The sequence below is a fragment of the Ostrea edulis genome, chromosome 9 (assembly GCF_947568905.1).
Source record: "Ostrea edulis chromosome 9, xbOstEdul1.1, whole genome shotgun sequence".
In the NCBI taxonomy this organism is placed as follows: domain Eukaryota; kingdom Metazoa; phylum Mollusca; class Bivalvia; order Ostreida; family Ostreidae; genus Ostrea; species Ostrea edulis.
Window position 1 is genome coordinate 38,547,982 of NC_079172.1, and position 22,818 is coordinate 38,570,799.

General features: G+C 38.5%; 1 protein-coding gene across 2 annotated transcripts; it reads right to left on the reverse strand.

Moving 5' to 3' along the window:
* Window positions 1–4: 4 nt before the first annotated feature.
* Window positions 5–21,145, reverse strand: LOC125658151 (NF-kappa-B-activating protein-like). Of its 2 annotated transcripts, XM_048889304.2 has the most exons (10): window positions 20,922–21,070; window positions 17,751–17,979; window positions 13,312–13,888; window positions 11,388–11,477; window positions 8,818–8,867; window positions 8,564–8,633; window positions 6,630–6,733; window positions 2,389–2,464; window positions 1,653–1,802; window positions 5–1,340 (listed from the first exon to the last, which is right to left on the reverse strand). In XM_048889304.2, exons 2-10 carry the CDS (start codon window positions 17,800–17,802, stop codon window positions 1,172–1,174), a joined length of 1,338 nt encoding a protein of 445 aa, XP_048745261.2. In that variant the 5' UTR covers window positions 17,803–17,979; window positions 20,922–21,070; the 3' UTR covers window positions 5–1,171. The 2 variants fall into 2 exon arrangements, with proteins under 2 accessions (XP_048745261.2, XP_048745262.2); XM_048889305.2 differs by lacking the exon at window positions 17,751–17,979 and having other exon boundaries at window positions 21,041–21,145.
* Between the last annotated feature and the right edge of the window lie 1,673 nt (window positions 21,146–22,818).

Genomic DNA, 22,818 nt, shown 5'->3' on the forward strand with positions numbered 1-22,818 from the left:
CATCTTGTCATTCAATAAAGCAAACAGTTTTAATAGCTTTCATCAAAATACATAATTATGTAGTGTTGAAAAATCGAGAAAATTTCATAATCGATAATCGGTCATAATCGAAAGAACTGTTTCGATCAATGATCAATGTAATCGGTATTTACATATAGAAGTAATGTTTATTATTTTTGGAGTTATTTCTATTTTTAGTTTTATGGATATGTGCAGTATACACACTAGCTGGTGTCACTGAATTCCCAATTTTCAATGTGGAGTCCACTCTGACTCTCCCCCGCACATGTCTCGATATAAAAGCGGGAGTAACAGTCAGATGAATCTCGGATTAAATATTAATTAGTGTACAGGCGACAATCGATTATGAAAAATAGAATTGATAATCGGAATCGAAGAGCCAAAAACGATCGACAATCGATTGTCGGTGACAATCGTTTCATCACTAATAATATGTTGTACTGTTTGCGGTACTCTGGTTTAAATCTATAAATAGATTTGAGAGAAAACTTGATACCGGATTACTGTATTGCTGGAGTACAGAATACACAGATTGCATTACTGGTTTATTCAACGAAGAAAAACACCGTAATCAGATGTCTCGAAAAAAATCTGCATGTAAAAGAAATGTTATTTTTTGTGTGCAGTGCTCATATTATTCAACAATTTAACATTATCATGTATTTGAAATATGCAAATTTAAATGTATATCGTATAAAATGAATACTTTCATTCCTTATGATTAAGTAAAATGCATAATCAATGTAATTTAATGGATAATTCTGAAGAAATTTTGAATTTGATTTGACCCAGAGCTTAATTACTATAGCAACAAAATGGAAAGAGAGGAGCTACTATTGTGATGTCATTCCTAAGATGTCACGATTTAAAGAGCAGCTCAGTTTATACGATAAAAAGAATGCTAATAAAGTCAAACAAACCAATCAAACTACATTAATGAAATTAAATTATTACCAAACAAGCTTATCTTTTCTTATCTATGCACAATCAATGTCGTCATTATTCTTCCCTAGGTTCTATATGTTTTAACACCACTTTCTAATTCAATTATAAAATATTTTAATAATTTTATAAATAGTTCAATTTCACTGTATCTCAACCGTAGGAAATCCTTAAATCATACAATCATTCCAGCAGTCCCCTGCGAGCACTAGTGGTTGTGTTCCGTTTTCTTTTTTATCATATCTTTGAACTGCGTCAGTATCTTCTTTTCTCTTTTGGATCTTTCTTCGTGATTGAAGTTGGCCAAAGCTCGTTTTTCATCTGCACTGTAAATCTGGTTCTCTTTCCTCAATCGAACGGCTTCCATTCGACGATGTCTAAAATAATACAGAAACAACAAATGAATGCAGATTTCTTGAAAGAGGTCATGAAGATGCATTGTCATTAATGAGAGATTTCTGGTCTCTGTTCTCACCGATGTACCACAAACAGTGGAAATGCAAATGAATGGATAATTTTGTTTGAAAATGTTCCAATTCACAATGGACTGTTTCTGCAAATCAAGTTTGAATGTTGCAATCCAGTTCAAAATCACCAAAAAATTATAATACTCCATTATATCAGATCCATGAAATTGGAATTTAAACCCCCAATAATGAAGAATTTAAGAAAATTAATTCTCAACGTACCTGCTTCCACTCATGACATAGCCAGATTTCTCAAAGTTATCGATTTCATCGCTGGTAAGGCCAATTTCTCCTCTCCTCGGGATTCTCTTTCCCTCAGCAATATAGGCAGCCATAGCTGCACCCTCACCCGGTAACAAGGCTTTACCATAGCTGAATAGAAGAAGGACAAAGTACAAACTACAGTCAAACTTGTCTAATCCTGATGTTGTGCAGATCGAAATGTGGTATAAACTGTATGCATGTTTGGTACCAAACTTCGATCATAGAATATTAACTCAATATTCCAGATTTTGCCTACTCTGAAGAATCAAGAATACACAGTCTCAAAGTTAAACCCGTATAAATGAATTTAGTGAAGTGTCTTTTCATGGTATGGGTAGAATATTTTTTTTTTCTCAAATAGCATTAAAGAATTTTACATATACATATGCATTTGTTTGCAATAGAGTCAATAATTTCAGTCAACTTGTGTTGGAGGTAAATGTAATGCTTTTAAAGACATAGCTTCATAACATAATAGTTATATGGTTCCTATGTTTTTTTTTTACAGTTTCTGATATTGATTAAAAAAAAACCTGTAAATAATTTCAAATGGAGGAACTATTTCTAAACATATTCTGGTGCCTATTCTTCTGCTTTATTTGAGGTTTATAGCCCTCTGTCTAGATCATTCAATCTGGAATATAGTGATAGAATGTTTGAGTGTGTTTCTCTGTGTGGAAGTGAGGATACCTACTCCATTCTTGCGACTGAATTCTCTGGTTGGTATGGCTGAGGACCAACAACATCTTCCTCCTCCTCCCCCATGTCCACTGAAAGACAACAGAACATTATCCTCACCCTCTGATCAATATAAAACAAAACATTTCTGTGTGCATGTTAAAAATCGCCTCACTGTGATGTCAAAGTATTGCTTGTTCACATACAGTAAAACACACTTAAAATGAACACACTTATAATGAATTCACACTTATTGTGAAGTGATATTCATCCCTCTTTGAAAGGATTGATTAATTGTATATTGTTTTAACGTCCCTCTCTAGAATTTTTCACTCATATGGAGACATCACCATTGCCGGTGAAGGGATGCAAAATTTAGGCCTACTTGGCACTTATAACCTTTGAGCAGGGAGGGATCTATAACGTGCCACACCTGCTGTGACACGGGACCTCAGTTTTTGTGGTTTCATCTGAAGGACTGCCCCATTTAGTCATCTCTTACGACAAGCAAGGGGTACTGAGAGCTTATTTTAACCAGGATCCTCACAGGACCCTTCCTTTTATGGGAAGAATTTTTTTTTTTTAAATTGTATTGGATACATTGAAGTTTCATTAGAATGAACTGTTTTATGCTGGCCCTGGAGGTCTGCTATATCTTGAGTTTACTGTATAATGAAATTAGGTTATAATGACCTGTTTTTTGCTGGACCTGGAGGTTCACTATAACCTTGTTTTACTGTACTTTAATTACAGAGTGAGTGATGAGTGAAACAGTGGATCAAAATAGTGGTTCTTAGTTTAGATACTGGTACAGTAGATTATCCATGACATGCCCCCTCCTGTATAAGGTATAGTAGATTCTCCGTGACATGTCCCCCCCACCCCCACCCCCCCTCGTTGTATAAGGTATAGTAGATTCTCTGTGACATGCCCCCCCCCTCCCCTGTTGTATAAGGTACAGTAGATTCTCTGTGACATGCCCCCCTCCCCTGTTGTATAAGGTACAGTAGATTCTCTGTAACATGCTCCCCTCCCCTGTTGTATACGGTACAGTAGATTCTCTGTGACATGCCCCCTCCCCTGTTGTATAAGGTACAGTAGATTCTCTGTGACATGCCCCCTCTCCCCTGTTGTATAAGGTACAGTAGATTCTCTGTGACATGCCCCCCCCCTCTCCCCTGTTGTATGAGGTACAGTATATTCTCTGTGACATGCCCCCCTTCCCTGTTGTAAAAAGTACAATAGATTCTCTGTGACATGCCCCCCTCCCCTGTTGTATAAGGTACAGTAGATTCTCTGTGACATGCCCCCCTCTCCCCTGTTGTATAAGGTACATGCTTTATAAGGTACAGTGGATTCTCTGTGACATGCCCCCCTCCCCTGTTGTATAAGGTACAGTAGATTATCTGTGACATGCCCCCCCCCTCCCCTGTTGTGTAAGATACAGTAGATTCTCTGTAACATGCTCCCCTCTCCCCTGTTGTATAACATACAGTGGATTCTCTGTGACATGCCTCCCTCTCCCCTGTTGTATAAGATACAGTGGATTCTCTGTGACATGCCCCTGTCCCCTGTTGTATAAGGTACAGTGGATTCTCTGTGACATGCCCCCTCTCCTGTTGTATAAGATACAGTAGATTCTCTGTGACATGCCCCCTCTCCCCTGTTGTATAAGGTACAGTAGATTCTCTGTGACATGCCCCCTCCCCTGTTGTATAAGGTACAGTAGATTCTCTGTGACATGCCCCATCTCCCCTGTTGTATAAGGTACAGTAGATTTTCTGTCACATGCCCACCTCCCCTGTTGTATAAGGTACATGCTGTATAAGATACAGTGGATTCTCTGTGACATGCCCCCCTCTCCCCTGTTGTATAAGGTACAGTAGATTCTCTGTAACATGCTCCCCTCCCCTGTTGTATACGGTACAGTAGATTCTCTGTGACATGCCCCCTCCCCTGTTGTATAAGGTACAGTAGATTCTCTGTGACATGCCCCCTCTCCCCTGTTGTATAAGGTACAGTAGATTCTCTGTGACATGCCCCCCCCCCCCCCCCTCTCCCCTGTTGTATGAGGTACAGTATATTCTCTGTGACATGCCCCCCTTCCCTGTTGTAAAAAGTACAATAGATTCTCTGTGACATGCCCCCCTCCCCTGTTGTATAAGGTACAGTAGATTCTCTGTGACATGCCCCCCTCTCCCCTGTTGTATAAGGTACATGCTTTATAAGGTACAGTGGATTCTCTGTGACATGCCCCCCTCCCCTGTTGTATAAGGTACAGTAGATTATCTGTGACATGCCCCATCTCCCCTGTTGTATAAGGTACAGTAGATTCTCTGTCACATGCCCACCTCCCCTGTTGTATAAGGTACATGCTGTATAAGATACAGTGGATTCTCTGTGACATGCCCCCCTCTCCCCTGTTGTATAAGGTACATGCTGTATAAGATACAGTGGATTCTCTGTGACATGCCCCCTCCCCTGTTGTATAAGGTACAGTAGATTCTCTGTGACATGCCCACCTCCCCTGTTGTATAAGGTACAGTAGATTCTCTGTGACATGCCCCCTCCCCTGTTGTATAAGGTACAGCAGATTCTCTGTGACATGCCCACCTCCCCTGTTGTATAAGGTACAGTGGATTCTCTGTGACATGCCCCCTCCCCTGTTGTATAAGGTACAGTAGATTCTCTGTGAAATGCCCACCTCCCCTGTTGTATAAGGTACAGTAGATTCTCTGTGACATGCCCCCTCCCCTGTTGTAGAAGGTACAGCAAATTCTCTGTGACATGCCCACCTCCCCTGTTGTATAAGGTACAGTGGATTCTCTGTGACATGCCCCCTCCCCTGTTGTATAAGATACAGTAGATTCTCTGTGACATGCCCCCTCTCCCCTGTTGTATAAGGTACAGTAGATTCTCTGTGACATGCCCCCTCCCCTGTTGTATAAGGTACAGTAGATTCTCTGTGACATGCTCCATCTCCCCTGTTGTATAAGGTACAGTAGATTCTCTGTCACATGCCCACCTCCCCTGTTGTATAAGGTACATGCTGTATAAGATACAGTGGATTCTCTGTGACATGCCCCCCTCTCCCCTGTTGTATAAGGTACAGTAGATTCTCTGTAACATGCTCCCCTCCCCTGTTGTATACGGTACAGTAGATTCTCTGTGACATGCCCCCTCCCCTGTTGTATAAGGTACAGTAGATTCTCTGTGACATGCCCCCTCTCCCCTGTTGTATAAGGTACAGTAGATTCTCTGTGACATGCCCCCCCCCCTCTCCCCTGTTGTATGAGGTACAGTATATTCTCTGTGACATGCCCCCCTTCCCTGTTGTAAAAAGTACAATAGATTCTCTGTGACATGCCCCCCTCCCCTGTTGTATAAGGTACAGTAGATTCTCTGTGACATGCCCCCCTCTCCCCTGTTGTATAAGGTACATGCTTTATAAGGTACAGTGGATTCTCTGTGACATGCCCCCCTCCCCTGTTGTATAAGGTACAGTAGATTATCTGTGACATGCCCCATCTCCCCTGTTGTATAAGGTACAGTAGATTCTCTGTCACATGCCCACCTCCCCTGTTGTATAAGGTACATGCTGTATAAGATACAGTGGATTCTCTGTGACATGCCCCCCTCCCCTGTTGTATAAGGTACAATAGATTCTCTGTGACATGCCCCCTCCCCTGTTGTATAAGGTACAGCAGATTCTCTGTGACATGCCCCCTCCCCTGTTGTATAAGGTACAGTAGATTATCTGTGACATGTGCCCTCTCCCCTGTTGTATAAGGTACAGTAGATTCTCTGTGACATGCCCACCTCCCCTGTTGTATAAGGTACATGCTGTATAAGATACAATGGATTCTCTGTGACATGCCCCCTCTCCTGTTGTATAAGGTACAGTAGATTCTCTGTGACATGCCCCCTCCCCTGCTGTATAAGGTACAGTGGATTCTCTGTGACATGCCCCCCTCTCCCCTGTTGTATAAGGTACAGTAGATTCTCTGTGACATGCCCCCTCTCCCCTGTTGTATAAGTTACAGTGGATTCTCTGTGACATGCCCCCTCCCCTGTTGTATAAGGTACAGTGGATTCTCTGTGACATGCCCCCTCCCCTGCTGTATAAGGTACAGCAGATTCTCTGTGACATGCCCCCTCCCCTGCTGTATAAGGTACAGTAGATTCTCTGTGACATGCCCCCCTCCCCCGTTGTATAAGGTACAGTGGATTATCTGTAACATGCCCCCTGCTGTATACCTGTCTTCTCCAGCCACATTTCTTCCTCGCTTTCTGATTCGCTGGCGCTGGAATCTGCCTTTTTCTTTCTCTGTTTCTTTGATTTCTTTTTCTTGCTCTTTTTACTGTATATTAGCGAACAGAAATGGCTACATTAGTGTAATTCATCTTACTTGTATGTATATATGCAAAGATATCACAAGAATACAGTACTCTCCCATTTTAAAAGTGTTAAAAGCACTATAAAATCAAACAATTTGCTTGAAAACAGTACCCCCCCCCCCCACCAAATTTTTATTACTGAATTATCAGACTATGTTACTTGGGATTTTTAAAAAACCTTTGCTAGACTGCCTCAACATAGATACTGTTGATTGATTGTATCTTGCTTAACTTCTCTCTTGAGAATTTTTCACTCATATGGAGATGTCACCAGGATCGGTGAAGGGCTTCAAATTTAGGCCTATGCTCGGCGCTTACGGCCATTGAGCAGTGAGGGTTCTTTAGCTTGCCACACCTAGTGACTCGGGACATCCGTTTTTAAGGTCATCTCCGAGGACCCGTGATATTCACACCAGATGCCGAGTGTTTGGCGATGGAACTGTCACTACCTGTTTTAACGACTTAGGTCTGTTGCGAATGCTCTAACCTCTCGGCCACTGCGGCAATAAAATGTGCGACTGTCTTTTTATTTGAAATTTAATAACTCCCTGGTCATTGAAGGTTCACCGCAAATCAAGCAGAAATGGCTATAAGACATCAGGGGTGTGCAATTATCATCGTCCGACGCCCGAGATCGGGTGAGCAAAAATCAATGCTGTGTTAGCCCATCGGGCTAGTAAATCTAAAGTGAAAGTAAATGCATTATTCATTGTACAACTGTTAATATTTATGTTGACCAACTTTACGTACGAATTAACTTTATTGGCAAGTCAAGTTTAACGTATAATGCATTGCTCATTGATGTCAATTGTCAGTAAAGTAACAAAATGATTAATTTGATTGGTTGTTTTACGTCCTGTCGATAATTTTGCACTCGTATTGAGACATCACTAGTTGTAAGTGAAGTACCACAAATTTAGTCCTATGCTTATCACTTACAGCTGTAGCAGTGAAGGTTCTTTATCGTGCCAATGACTGCCATGATACGGGGCATCCGTTTTTAAGGTCATATCCTAAAGACGCATGACTCTCACTTCTAAATGCTGAGCGTTCGCCGAAGGACAATCACTACCTATGTTTATGTTTTAGGTTTGACACTGTCATGGTACGAGCGGGGCTTAAACTCACGACCGCCCAGTTGTGTAGCAACATTCTTCCACTGAGCTACCGTGACCGGCATGACAAAAAGGAGAATTAGTTCTATGTTCCCGAGGTCCCTGTTTCACTGTTTACTCTGTCCTCAATTTTCATAAATTTTATTCTTTATAGGATATTGTTTATTATCTTTTTTTCCAAAGAGAAAACGTTAGCTAGACAGATACAATGGACAACACCACATGATTGTTGTACTTTGATGATGAGAAAAATCTCGTGCATTGCAAATACTGTAAAAAAGATCAAGATATTGCAAAATCCAAAGGTCCAGGGGAAAATTTATAACTTTCTTGAACTTGAAGGTTGCTCACATTCCGTGTAGAAAGTATGAAATATCATAAAATTATAATTAAACTGAATCATTCACCACTTAGCCAGAAGCTATCAAACAAACTGTTTAATAATAATAGATATGAAACTGACCAGTGTTTGCAAATTTACATTTCAGCTTGCATGTATCAACTCCATTTCTAGGTGTTTTGTTATATTACTATCAGTAGTTTATGGGCTAGTAGCAGACGATCTTGGGTTAGTAACTTTGTTACTGTCACTAGCCCCTGGACTAGTAGGTAATTTTTTTTAATTGCACGCCCCTGGACATGATGTAATACTGCGAATTATGAAGCAATGGAACCTACTTCTTAGAACTTTTCTTCTTGTGCTTTTTCTCCTTCTTCTTTTTCTTTTTGCTTCTCTTTTTTCTGTCATCTTTAAATAAAACAAAATGAAAATATCTAAAAAAAATAAAATAAAAAATCAAGCCTGTATAAAATACATGTGCTTATTACTTTATTCTAATATAAATATTCTTATAGTAATGTTGACATGTCTTCACCGATTCCCTTCATGTGAAATAGCTAACAATACGGAATCTGTACAAACACCTGTATACCTGAAGAAGAGTCACTTTTCCCTGCAGAGTCCCCACTCTCAGATTCGGACCTTAAAAAAAAAAAGCAAAAGCCACTATTAATATCCTGTATCAATAGAAATGTAGTGGAATAATAATAATAATAATCTTTATTCTAATAATAATAGTAATCTTTATTTCTAAAGTCGGATAATTTTGATACCTAATCAACAATGAGCATTAGCTACAGTGTATGTACTTGCTATTTACCGACACAGATGTTTGTGCTAGGGGGCCTTTGTGTGGCAGGACACCAGAGTACCCGGAGGAAACCCATGTGTCTGAGCGGGCGACCACCATACCCTCTCACAAATAACCACTGCTGATCACGGGGATCAAACTTGGGTCACAGCGGTGAGAAGCGAGTGCGTCAACCACTACGCTATCCGGACACCCCGGGAATACTAAATAATAGGTTTGTTTTTAATAATAAGACACATCCCTGAAACATATGATATATGTGCCCCCTTTCACCAAAGTGAAATCCATGTTTCAACAATGGTGACCTTTTGACTTGAAAACCAAGGGTCATACCTTAGTGATCTTCAGATTGCCTATATGTAGTTTGATGACTATTCAGAAGGAAGTTTTAAGTTATCAGTTGGACAAAAATTGCGATATGCATGGGAAAAACCCCACCTGAAACATATTGACCTAAAATTAGATAGGGTTTACTTCCTTGTTGTTACTTACCTATCTCTAAAGATTGATGACCGTTGGACAAAGATAGGGTTTTCTAATCATTGTTTAGACAATATACATAAACTGCTGTATGCATGCTAAAAAAAAAAACATAGACCTTTGAGCATGAAAATTAATAGGGGTCATTTACTGGTCATGTGCATTTTGCTTATGAAACTTGATAACTATTGGACAAAGGGTTCTCTAGTTATTTGTGGAACAACAATTGCTGTGTGCAAGCTGGAAAACCCAGTAACCTTTAATTGAAAATCAAGTGGGGTTATGTAAGTGAGGCAATACCTGTATACAGGTACTAGTAATGACCAAATTATGAAGTTTGCTGACCACTGTACAAAGGGTTTTCTAGTTATCAGTTGGACAAAAATTGCTATAAACTCTGGCTGTGGACCTGAAAACCAATTAGGGTCATCTACTAGTCACTGCCAGGTCACTGTTATCATGAACAACCTAACTATAAAATTTGATGACCATTGGACAAAGGGTTCTCTTATAATGCTGTAGGTGTCTGACATACTAACTCCGAGTATGTTATGTGTATGTGGGCGTGTGTAGGTGACTGACATACTTACTCTGTGTTTGTTATGTGGGTGTGTGTAGGTGTCTGACATACTAACTCTGAGTCTGTTATGTGTATGTGGGCGTGTGTAGGTGACTGACATACTTACTCTGTGTCTGTTATGTGGGTGTGTGTAGGTGTCTGACATACTTACTCTGTGTCTGTTATGTGGGTGTGTGTAGGTGACTGACATACTTACTCTGTGTCTGTTATGTGGGTGTGTGTAGGTGACATACTCACTCTGTGTCCGTTATGTGGGTGTGTGTAGGTGAATGACATACTTACTCTGTGTCTGTTATGTGGGCATGTGTAGGTGACATACTCACTCTGTGTCCGTTATGTGGGCATGTGTAGCTGACTCTGATATACTAACTCTGTGTCTGTTATCTGGGCGTATGTAGGTGACATACTCACTCTGTGTCTGTTATGTGGGCGTGTGTAGGTGACTGACATACTTACTCTGTGTCTGTTATGTGGGTGTGTGTAGGTGTCTGACATACTTACTCTGTGTCTGTTATGTGGGCGTGTGTAGGTGACTGGACATACTCACTCGGAGTCTGTTATGTGGGCGTGTGTAGGTGACATACTTACTCGGAGTCTGTTATGTGGGCATGTGTAGGTGACTGGACATACTCACTCGGAGTCTGTTATGTGGGCGTGTGTAGGTGACATACTTACTCAGAGTCTGTTATGTGGGCGTGTGGTGACATACTTACTTTGAATCTGTTATGTGGGCATTTGTAGGTGACATACTTACTCGGAGTCTGTTATGTGGGTGTGTGTAGGTGACATACTTACTCTGAATCTGTTATGTGGGCGTGTGTAGGTGACATACTTACTCGGAGTCTGTTATGTGGGCGTGTGTAGGTGACATACTTACTCTGTGTCTGTTATGTGGGCGTGTGTAGGTGACATACTTACTCTGAATCTGTTATGTGGGCGTGTGTAGGTGACATACTTACTCTGAATCTGTTATGTGGGCGTGTGTAGGTGACATACTTACTCAGAGTCCGTTATGTGGGCGTGTGTAGGTGAATGACATACTAACTCAGTGTCTGTTATGTGGGCGTGTGTAGGTGACATACTTACTCTGTGTCTGTTATGTGGGCGTGTGTAGGTGACATATTTACTCTGTGTCTGTTATGTGGGCGTGTGTAGGTGACATACTTACTCGGAGTCTGTTATGTGGGCGTGTGTAGGTGACATACTTACTCTGTGTCTGTTATGTGGGCGTGTGTAGGTGACATACTTACTCTGTGTCTGTTATGTGGGCGTGTGTAGGTGACATACTTACTCGGAGTCTGTTATGTGGGCGTGTGTAGGTGAATGCACCCAACATTCCGGAATCCCAATCTCCCCTATCCTTTCTCTTTCTTCTCTTCGTCTGACAAGTACAACATAATCCAAGATGAGAAATATTTCAAAGACAATCTAAATATCTGAATTAAAATTAGAAATAGAATGGTATTGAACATACACTAAAACAGAGATAATGTAAACTAGAAGCAGAACATAAATGTGTGAATGAGAAAATTAAAACTAAGAGCATCACTTATACAAATCAAAGTGTGGTTCACAGAGTGCTTGAGATCCCAGAAACTGCTCTGAAGTCTGCAGAATTTTACAAATGATTTATGGAATTAGATGTGTGTTGTCTGTATTTTATGAGGTATATAGAGCACGGAAGCAATATGTATAATCAGCAAATTACATTCATGATTTACATACCCCGCTAATACAAACAATCTGAACATCTCTTTCCTATATTCAAATTTTGTAATACAGTCAAAAACCTTGTTATCTTGGGACAGAGAAAAAATTTCCGAGATATCCGAGGATAAAATACTTAAAGAATAAGTGGTTGGGACTTCCGAATCACTTCGACATATACATGGTATTCAAAATACAGTATACTCCGGATATAATGAAATTCAGGGGACCGACCTGAATTGTTCATTATATCCAAAGTTCAATATAACCAATGCTGAACTACACAAATATTGCTACTGGGGGATTTATTTTAACTTCAATCTAACAGATAGTTCAATATAACCGACTTCAATATAAGTGGAGTGGACTGTATCAATGTTTGAGATACCAAAGTTCTGCTGTATATAGGTTTTTATGTTAATGAAAGGTCACTGCTAAAATACAGTTAAAAAAAATCAATATATGCACCCAGGGGTGCATGAGCCGAGTTGCATGGGATACATTGTAAAGTTAGGAATGATGTGGCATATTTATAATTGTGAAGAACTAATTTCAGTTTTAAACTTTTCGAGTTACTGTCCAGAAACCATATTTGTCTGAAGTTTTCAATCTATTTTCGGTCACTGCGACCTTGACCTTTGACCTTTTTTCTCCAAAATCAATAGGGGCCTTGCTTTGCATGTATCCAACAATATATCTAAGTTTCATTTGATTCAAATCAAAAAATTTCGAATTATCCTCCGGAAACCAAAATTTTTTGGAATTTTAAATCTATTTTCGGTCACTATGACCTTGACCTTTGACCTATTTTCTCCAAAATCAATAGGGGTCTTCCTCACCTGGTACCCAACAATATATCAAAGTTTCAATTGATTCGGATTTAAATTTTCGAGTTATCATCCGGAAACCAAATTTTTCTGAAATTTTCATTTTATATTTGGTCACTGTGACCTTGACTGTTTTTCTTCAAAATCAATAGGGGTCTTCCTTACCTGGTACCCAACAATATATCAAAGTTTCATTTGATTCGGATTTAAACTTTCTGAGTTATCATCCGGAAACCAAATTTTTCTGAAATTTTCATTCTATTTTCGGTCACTGTGACCTTGACCTTTGACCATTTTTCTCCAAAATCAATAGGGGTCTTACTTACCTGGTACACAACAATATATCAAAGTTTCATTTGATTAGATTGTAAACTTTTCGAGTTATCATCCGGAAACCAATTGTTGACGCCCAACCGCCCGCCTGCCCGCCAACCAAACCAATAGCCGAGTTCAACTTCGTTGCAACTCGGCTAATAACATTGGTTCATTTCTGACAAAACATTGGTAATATATATCTCTGACATATGTAACACACTAAAATCACATCCAAATCATCAGTAACCATATCAAACAAAGGTACAGACAAGCAACAGTTACCTGTACACAGTGGGAAGAATAAGTAAATAAACCTTAGTATCTTTCATATTCAGATCTGACACTCTGATTCTTCTATTCACCTACCTGTCAAAAAAGTCCGGCAGCATACCATTGTGACCTCTGTTGTAGCGACCCATTCCACCATAACCATGAAAAGGCTTGGATCCGCCCCCTTCTTCTCTATTGAATCTCTGAGTAGAAGTTCTGTCGTCATGGCAGTATATGTCCCCTCTAGATGATGGTTCATGGAGAGGTGACCTTGACCTATATCTCCGTGGTGACTGAGCAGAGTTTTTGTCCAAGTACATTTTCCCATTCGTATTTCTGTGTCTCTCAAAAGATTTCGATCTTGATCGTCTCCTTTTATCAAATGACCTTGACCTTTTCTTTCTGACTGGTGAACTGGATCTAGAATGTGAGTCCCTGTATCTATCATATGACCTTGACCTTGAATGTCTTTTTCTATCAAATGATCTTGATCTTGATCTGTTTTTCTTTGTTTTCCTTCCTTGATCTCGGTCCCTTGACCTTGACCTCTTTCTGTTATATGAGCTGTCATCCGAGTCCATGGAAGATTCCGTACTGGTAGAAGAGCTTCTCCTTCGACGGACCTCAGGGCTAGAACTATATCTACCCATGTTGTGGTTGTTTACTGCTAAAGCTGAAACCACCAAAAAGAGAGATTGGAAACTTTTAACTGAATTTGAACTGGGAGAGATTTCACTTGAGAAATCCAAGGCCATATCTAAAGACTTCAATCGACCCAGCAATCGATATGCCAAAATAAATGACATTCAGACAAGCTGCTTGTCATAATAGTGGTTACCAGTATTTTTTGCACAATAGGCACACAGGCCTAGAAACACCTGTCTGATGATTGACGCAATTTATATTAGAGTGCACAGCAAGTTGTTATGGTAACACATGTGAAATAGAAAAAAATGTCAATATCAGCAATAGGGCTGTGCGGTGCACCAAATTTCGGTGTACTGTGATTAATACCTTTCGCTTCGATTACAAATTCTGGATTTCGGTTCAGTTTAGATTTTACACACATCAAAAACAACAAAAATGGTGTTCGAGATATGTGCAGAACATGTGGATTTTTATGCAACAGAGATTTAAATCACTACTGTGTTGAGATTCACCACTCAGATACCAACAGAATATGGTCTGGTAGATCATTGCAGTTTATCTTTAAATTACATGAGGATAACATTTCTGTCAGTGGTGAGGTGAAATCAACATTGCTGATTATATAACAGAACAGATTAATCAGATTAAATGTTTTATGAGAGAGAAGTAAATCAACAGAGTTTTCAAAGATAGAATTAATAGAATTGTTGAATTATGACATATAAATGAAATATCATATGCTATGGTCGTTATAGTGATCTAGTTCATCAATACAACCTATCATTGGGTCAAATGCTGTCTAACATATGTTTCATACCGATTGTTAGGCCGTTCTTGGCACACTGATTTTGACTACGGATAACTCCGTTTACCTGATCAGGATATAGGGCTCACGACGGGTGTGACAAGTCAACAGGGGATGCTTACTCCTCCTAGGCACCTGATCCCACCTCTGATGTGTCCTGGGGTCCGTGTTTGCCCAACTATCTATTTTGTATTGCTTATAGGAGTTATGAGATTGATCAGTGTTCGTAATCTTCACCTTTCATGCATTTTAGATTGACAATACATTTTGTTTAAAAATCTAAAAATTATGCTGCACATAATTCTTTTTTAGACTGTCAGTGTTTTTTCTATCAGAGTTATAATATGCAGTTATATATATAGACATGATGTCTAAAAATGATAATACAGTTATACTTGAATAAAATAAATTAAGTATGCTACTCATTATAAATGTTAGTTTTGGTAATGTCATTAGATAAATTGGACCTAACATGAACCAAATGGAAATTCAAAGGGCTCAGATTGACTCATCCACGATTTCCAACAAAGGGGGGGGGGGTATATACAGCACTGTCTTATAAGCTTTAATTCTGAATCTTTAAAGCACAATAAAACAAAATGCAACGTACATACATAAGTATGCTTAACTAGATATCTATGGAATTTCAACGTCATAAACTAGGAAACACGACACATCGACCCATAAAATTTCAAAAGTTGTGTGAGCAGAAAAATTCAAGATCAAAGGTCACTATCCATGGTACCCAGCACATCTGCATGACTTGATCACTTTAATAGACTCAATGAAAGACATGCAGTGTCTGCTTTCATATTCACAGAGTCTCATCCTCTCCCAACTGTATTCAGTTGCAGACCTGCTAGGTCGAGGCCGGCATCTAAAATATTTTCACAAGCAATGCATGTGCATGGCAAATGATTTTATTTCACAAAACATACACTGCCAGTCAAACTACATTCAGTTGCATACGAGCTAAGGTGGCAGTAAAGTGGTGAATCCGCAAGATGGACCCAATGCTCACTACACGAGTCGACTAAAAAAAACCCAATCGTGCTGTTCTGAATCAAAACTGAAGCAAATCGAGCTAACCCTGTATCATCCCAGCAAAGAGAGATGACTCTTGTTTGTTATGACATATTTGTAATCAAACTTATAATAATTTGTTTCATTGACTTTGAAAATCTGGAATTGGAAAAATTAGAAAACATGCATTTTAGTTCTCAAAAAGCATTTTGTTATATTTAAGGTCTTCCGTAACAACGGAAGACCTTCTACTGGTTGTGCTGGTTAAGATTATTCTTATTATTCTTTTTCTTCTTCTTTTTCCTAGATGCTAACTTTGAAGCTTCATATCTCGCTCATTTCTGTATGGATTTTGCTCAAATTTTCAGGGTTTATAAACTTTACAGAACAATTTTCAAATCATGTACTACATTTCAGAAATTCCCTTCTGAATGAAATTTTAGGGGCTTTGGTTTCCAGACAAAGGCTCCGAGACTGTATAAGCTTGAGCAGAAAATGCATTGAAAATGAAAAGTAGGAGCATTGTAGTTGTGCACATCGTTTTTGGTTTTTTGATTACAGCGTTCGAAATGGTGGTTGACAGGGTTAAAAAATTAGGACGCCTAAAGGAGCAAAAATTTACATCTTTTAAACTAAAAATATTTTGTTAAGACGTGTAGAACAAAAGTTGTGCAAAATGTTAAGAGCTTTCTTTTGATATCCCTAAAAAGGGGCTGGCCCCTTAAATTAGGGATCTGGGGATCTTCAAAGTTTTCGCTTTATAACTCAAAAACGGTAAATATTTCGATATGGCTTTCGCTGGAAAAGTTGTTCTTTAACATCTTATTGATCTCATAAACATAATATTTTGCTCGAGTATTGTGTTATATATAAGTAAAAAGCTTGAACCGCAAACAGGTAACCGTATCATTAGGTAGGTGAAGGGGGAAAAATATGCGTATAACTTAGATAAACTTGCTTTAATTGATAAATCTGACTCCACGAAATGCTAATATTCTTTTAAAATAAGGTTTTAACGTGATCTATGGTTCCTTTAAAAATCATCTATCGACAATTTTCTTTTTTTTATTATTATTTAGTAGCTTTAATATAAACAATCGTTCCAAAGAAAAAAATAGGAAAAGGTTATCTCTTCTACGTTTGTTATTAAAACAACGATATATTTAATTGAAGAAACAAACCTTCAAGCATAGAATAACTCAGTCATTAACTACACACATCTTACATACACCGTGGGGTTTGTTTTTGTTTACAATTACGTAACCGCCTCGAGGAACCATCGCGTGTGAACCAGGGCATGTACACAAAGTAAACATTGTCGTCCTAAATATAACCTCAAAAGACTGATTCGTGGAATGAGATCATACACGCATGTACTTGAGTAGTATAAATTTATTAAACACCTTACGATAAAAATTTATAGTACACCTTTATTCAAAGTTCAAGGTTTTTATGTCACACAGCTCTGACGGAAGACCTCTCGTTGCTTTGCAACGAGCTTTGCTCTAGTTACAATATTCTTGTTGATATCAATAGAAATACATGTTTGAATAAAAATAAAATGTCAAAAAGCTTTCTGAGAAGCAAAATACATGTTTACTAATTTTTCCAACTTTGGATTTTCGATTTTTTTTTCTACTGCTAATAGAGATAAACATAAACTTTAACCCCGAGACAAGGAACATGTGAAAGTGGACTAACAGCAAGCAAGTGTTGATTTCCTTGTGACAGATGCATTAATGTTAATGTTGTGGAAATAACTTGTCTGTTAAATGAATCCAAGCATATTTTAGTGGAAACTTTGTTCCAAGTGTAAACTGTCACCAGTTCCAGCAATTACAAGTTTTCCAGGATCAAAACGCAAAGATTTGTGAAGAGAAGTGGATGTAGGCTATGCCTGTCCACTACAGAAATGCTTGTAACCTAATAGAGGGCGAAGCCCTATCACGTTCGCCCTCTCAAGGCCCGGGGGGCCGTGAAAGTGGAGCTCTTCCTATAGGTAACACATATACATGTTTAGAATGAAAATATAGAAAACTGCTGAAAAATTATACCATACCTATGAAACTTGAAATTTTTGGTCCAAATAGCGTAGATTCGAATACGAGCATATGGACATGTATATCTCCATATTAGATCTTGTGTACCCAAGTTCACATCGTTTAATAAATAGGCGGATCAAATGTCTATCAAAGTTAGGAGGATGCTGTCCTCACATGTTTAGTGCTAACTTCAGGATATTTTTTGTTCCTGTTGTGGATATAGATGCCAATACTTTTCGCTTCGCCCTCAAAAACAGTCATGACATATATTAAATTAATCAACAAAAGCTATTGTTAAAAAGTATGAAGGAATCGAAGAAAGTAATCCCAACTGTTCAGAATGGAATTCGGACAGGATCTCTTAAATATCCTGGAAAGAAGTTGTCTCAGTCTATGCGAAAGACATCGGACCGTCGGACCTGACCGATGTGCAGTGCCTCAGGTCCGATGCATCATTTTTAACACCAGACCAGAATGTCCGATGTCTCAGAGTTCGGTTTTGAGCTTTACTATTTTGATGCAGAGTCATTTAAATGTTTGTTATAAGTAAAAAATAGCACACAAATCCAAATATGTAAATGAATGTGATTAAAACCACATGGACTGTCTAAAGTATTATACGGGAGGGATCCCTAGTATAGTAGTATTACTAGTATAATAAATAAGATTCCCTTGGTTTTGCATTTTCACATGTTTCATTACATTAGGTTTTTCGGTCTGACAAAATTTGGTTCGGTCCAGTGTGTTCATTGATTACACAGGACCGAATGTCCTATGTGGTCCAAAAAACTTTCGCATAGACTGTGGTCTATCAATGTATATATACTTTTATTAGCTCACCTGAGCTGAAAGCTCAAGTGAGCTTTTCTGATCACTTTTTGTCCGTCATCTGTCTGTCTGTCTGTTAAACTTTTCACATTTTCGACTTCTTCTCCAGAACCACTGGGCCAATTTCAACCAAACATGGCCAAAAGCATCTTTGGGTGAAGGGCTTTCAAGTTTGTTCAAATGAAGGGCCATGTCCCTTTCAAAGGGGAGATAATCCCAAAAATGCAAAAATAGGGTGGGGTCATTTAAAAATCTTCTCAAGAACCACTGGGCCAGAAGAGCTGAAATTTACCTGAAAGCTTCCTGACATATTGCAGATTCAAGTTTGTTCAAATCATGGCCCCCGGTGGTAGGATGGGGCCACAAGGGGGGATCAAAATTTTACATACAAATATATAGGGAAAATCTTTAAAAATCTTCTTTTCAAGAACCACTAAGCCAGAAAAGCTGAGATTTACATGAAAGCTTCCTGACATAATGCAGATTCAAGTTTGTTCAAATCATGGGCCCCTGGGGTTGGATGGGGCCACAATAGGGGATCAAAGTTTTACATACAAATATATAGGAAAAATCTTTTAAAATCTTCTTCTCAAGAACCACTAAGCCAGAAAAGCTGAGATTTACATGAAAGGTTCCTGACATAATGCAGATTCAAGTTTGTTCAAATCACGGGCTCCGGGGGTTGGATGGGGCCACAAGTGGGGGTGGGGGGGGGGGGGGGGGGGTGGGGGTGTCAAAGTTTTACATACAAATATAGGAAAAAGCTTTGAAAATCTTCTTCTCAAGAACCATTGGGCCAAAGAAGTTGACATTTACATGAAAGCTTTCTGACATAGTGTAGATTCAAGTTTGCAAAGGGTAGTTTGGGCCATAATAGGGACTAAGGTTTTACATGCAAATATATATGGAAAGTCTTCAGATATGGGCCAAGGGGACTCAGGTGAGCAATGTGGCCCATGGGCCTCTTGTTACATAGTTACTCTATCAATGTAGATATACTTGTGTTATATATAATAAAGTCGCAGAGCGACAATGCCTCAAAATGAAACCTGCACTTCCTATGGAAGAATGGGGCCATGGTTTTTGTTTTTAGGGCTTACTGTAGCTGCAATAATGTAGCCCTCTCTGAATTTTTATTTTTGGGAGGGGGCTACAACTCCTTAGGATCTCCGTAATGGTGCAAATTCGGGAGTGATTCATTCCCGCAACATTTTTGATCATTCAGATTTCTAAACATTCGCTGACTTTCTTTACGTAAATAAAATGATATTTTCTATGTTTCTTAGTCAATATAGAAATTTACAACATGCAACTTACAATTTGTGAGGCTTCAACAATTTCATGATTCATATTTGTACACCATGTTTGATGTACTGGAGTTTCAACTTCCGATTGTCAAGTTATTTGCATATGCCATATAAGGTAGTATTTACATCAATGGACAAGTACGGATGAGAAAGCTATTTCGTCGGTATTAAAAAGGTTTAGATTTAATATCAAGTTAAAAAACAAACAACAGAGTGTAAATTCTTTCTACAACCATATGATTTTCTTTCTAATCTTTGTCAGAGTGGCTCGAGTAACTACATTTTCGTGCAGATTGTCAGGTTTTACAGTGGCAAACTCCCCGTCGATGCCTCATTACGTCATCTATGAATAGACCTCTCCTATGTGCACACAGTACAATATACAGAATTGTATATTGTGAGTCCGCGATTATCACGCAGGCAAATAACACTAAAGAATTAGTTCGTAGTTAAAAGTTTGAAGATATTGACATTAAGAGCATTAATATAAAATTAGGATTTTATTTTAAACATAAAATGATTAAAAGATCATTAAAAAGTAGGGAGACTCTGTTCAAGTTATTGTGTAAAGTAATGAACTTGATGTTTACATTCTTGTTTTGAAACTTGTGTATGTTTGACGTTATGTTTTTTCGTCATTCTACAATGACGTCACACAGTACTATACGTGGCCTAAGAAATCGCTATCCCATAATGCCTAATTGAAAGAGTTTGGTTTGTAAGCAAACAAACTCTGGCGGAAGTTTGTTACAGTAGATCAACCTACGAGATCTAGCGATAACAAGCATGGCGGAGCAGACCAAGAATTTTGCATGCTGTACATGATGTTTAATGAAAAACACCCTTTAAACATGGCCAAGCACAAAGTTGGTACTCCTTTTGGTGTAAACAACATTTGGGACTAATACACGGAGCTTATTATCGGCTATTCATAAATTATTTTGCACCATTGCGGAGACCCTATGGAATTCTAGCCCTATCCCAAAAACGTCAGAAATTAATACAGAATTTTTAAAAAATCGGATAGGGCTACATTATTGCAGCTAGGCTTACTGCTTCAGGTTCCGCGCTTCCGATCGGTAGTGTCATGAATCATATCACTGCATGACCATTATATGGCAGTTGAGAAAGTATTGATACGTGTATCACATTAAAACACAACTTTAACTTACCGTTTGACAAAATTTTACGTATGTTTCTATAACAGGAAGTTAATGTTGGATACTAAACGAAAACCTTTCTCGGATGGAAATCTCGTTTTACGAACCCGATTCGAAAATATCCGAGACATTCTATATATAGAAAATGAAAATAAAAATGAATTTAAAAAAAAATAATAAATTGTATTTGATAGATAACTTTTAAAATAAAGTGAAATTTTCTGAGCTTTATATTAATTATTTCTTCACTTAGGGCAGTTATGTTCATTGCTATTTCCGTGCTTTATATATATATATATATATATATATATATATATATATATATATATAAGAACGATAAAAAACTATATCTATATATGAAAATGTATCAATGTATTTATACATATAGATAAGAGGGTTTTTTTTCTATTCATATAGGCCCCTAGATCTATTTATTGATTACAATTCAGATATTTATGCAAATACACATATAGCATGCGCTTGATATGACTAAAGTATGTCGTGATATTGAAATCACTCCTATATATAATGTGAATATACATTTAGAACAAGAGGCCCAAGGGCCACATCGTTCACCTGAGTTACCTTGGCCCATATCTGAAGACTTTCCATATATATTTGCATGTAAAACCTTAGTCCGTATTGTGGGCCCACCTACCCCTGGAGGCCATATATGATATTTAAAAACCTGAATCTGCACTATGTCAGGAAGCTTTCATATAAATCTCAGCTCCTCTGGCCCATTGCTTCTTGAGAGGATGATTTTTAAAGATTGTTTCTATTTATTCCCAATTCCCATGAAAAACTTTGATCCCATATTGTGGCCCCAACCTACCCCCTGGGGCCATGATTTGAACAAACTTGATTCTGCACTATGTCAGGAAGCTTTCATGTAAATCTCAGCTCTTCCGGCTCATTGGTTCTTGAGAAGATGAATTTTAAAGATTTTCCCTATATATTTCTATGTAAAACTTTGATCCCCTATTGTGGCCCCAACCTACCCCCAGGTGCCATGATTTTAATAAATTTGAATCTGCACTATGTCAGGAAGTTTTCATAAAAAGTTCAGCTCCTCTGGCCCAGTGGTTCTTAAGAAGAATATTTTTTAAATGACCCCACCCTATTTTTGCGATTTTTGTGTGATTATCTCCTCTTTGAAGGGGGCATGGCCCTTCATTTGAACAAACTTGAAAGTCCTTTAGCGAAGGGTGCTTTTTGCCAAGTTTAGTTATAAGTGGCCCATTGGTTCTTGAGAAGAAGATGAAAATGTGAAAAATTTACAACGACTCCGCCAACAGATAACGGACAAATTTTGATCAGCAAAGCTCACTTGAGCCTTCGGCTCAGGTGAGCTAAAAAACAAAGTCAATCGGGTGTAAACTATGGAGGAAGGGGCTCGTTTGTTAATATTTTGTGTGATTCAAAACCAGGACAGGAAATGTGTTTATTTCTGCGAATTTAAGGTACGAATTGTTCTGGTGCTAGAATAATCGATCATTTTGCGAAAAATATCCCCAAATATACTCTTGGTCTAGGATCTCAAGCATTTTCAAGTAAATCTAAGTATTTACGCTTTATCTCTTTAGTGATTTATATTTCAATCGATGAAACCTTCCACATACGCCGAAGCGATTTATTGCAAGGGGATTCTCCTCCTAGGCACCTGATTCCACCTCCGGTGTGTCCAGGGATCCGTGTTTGCCCATGCAGCTCTATATTTTGTATAGCTTAGAGGAGTTATGCGATTGATAACTGTTCGTTCCTTTAGAAAGTATGTACGTCTCAGTTTG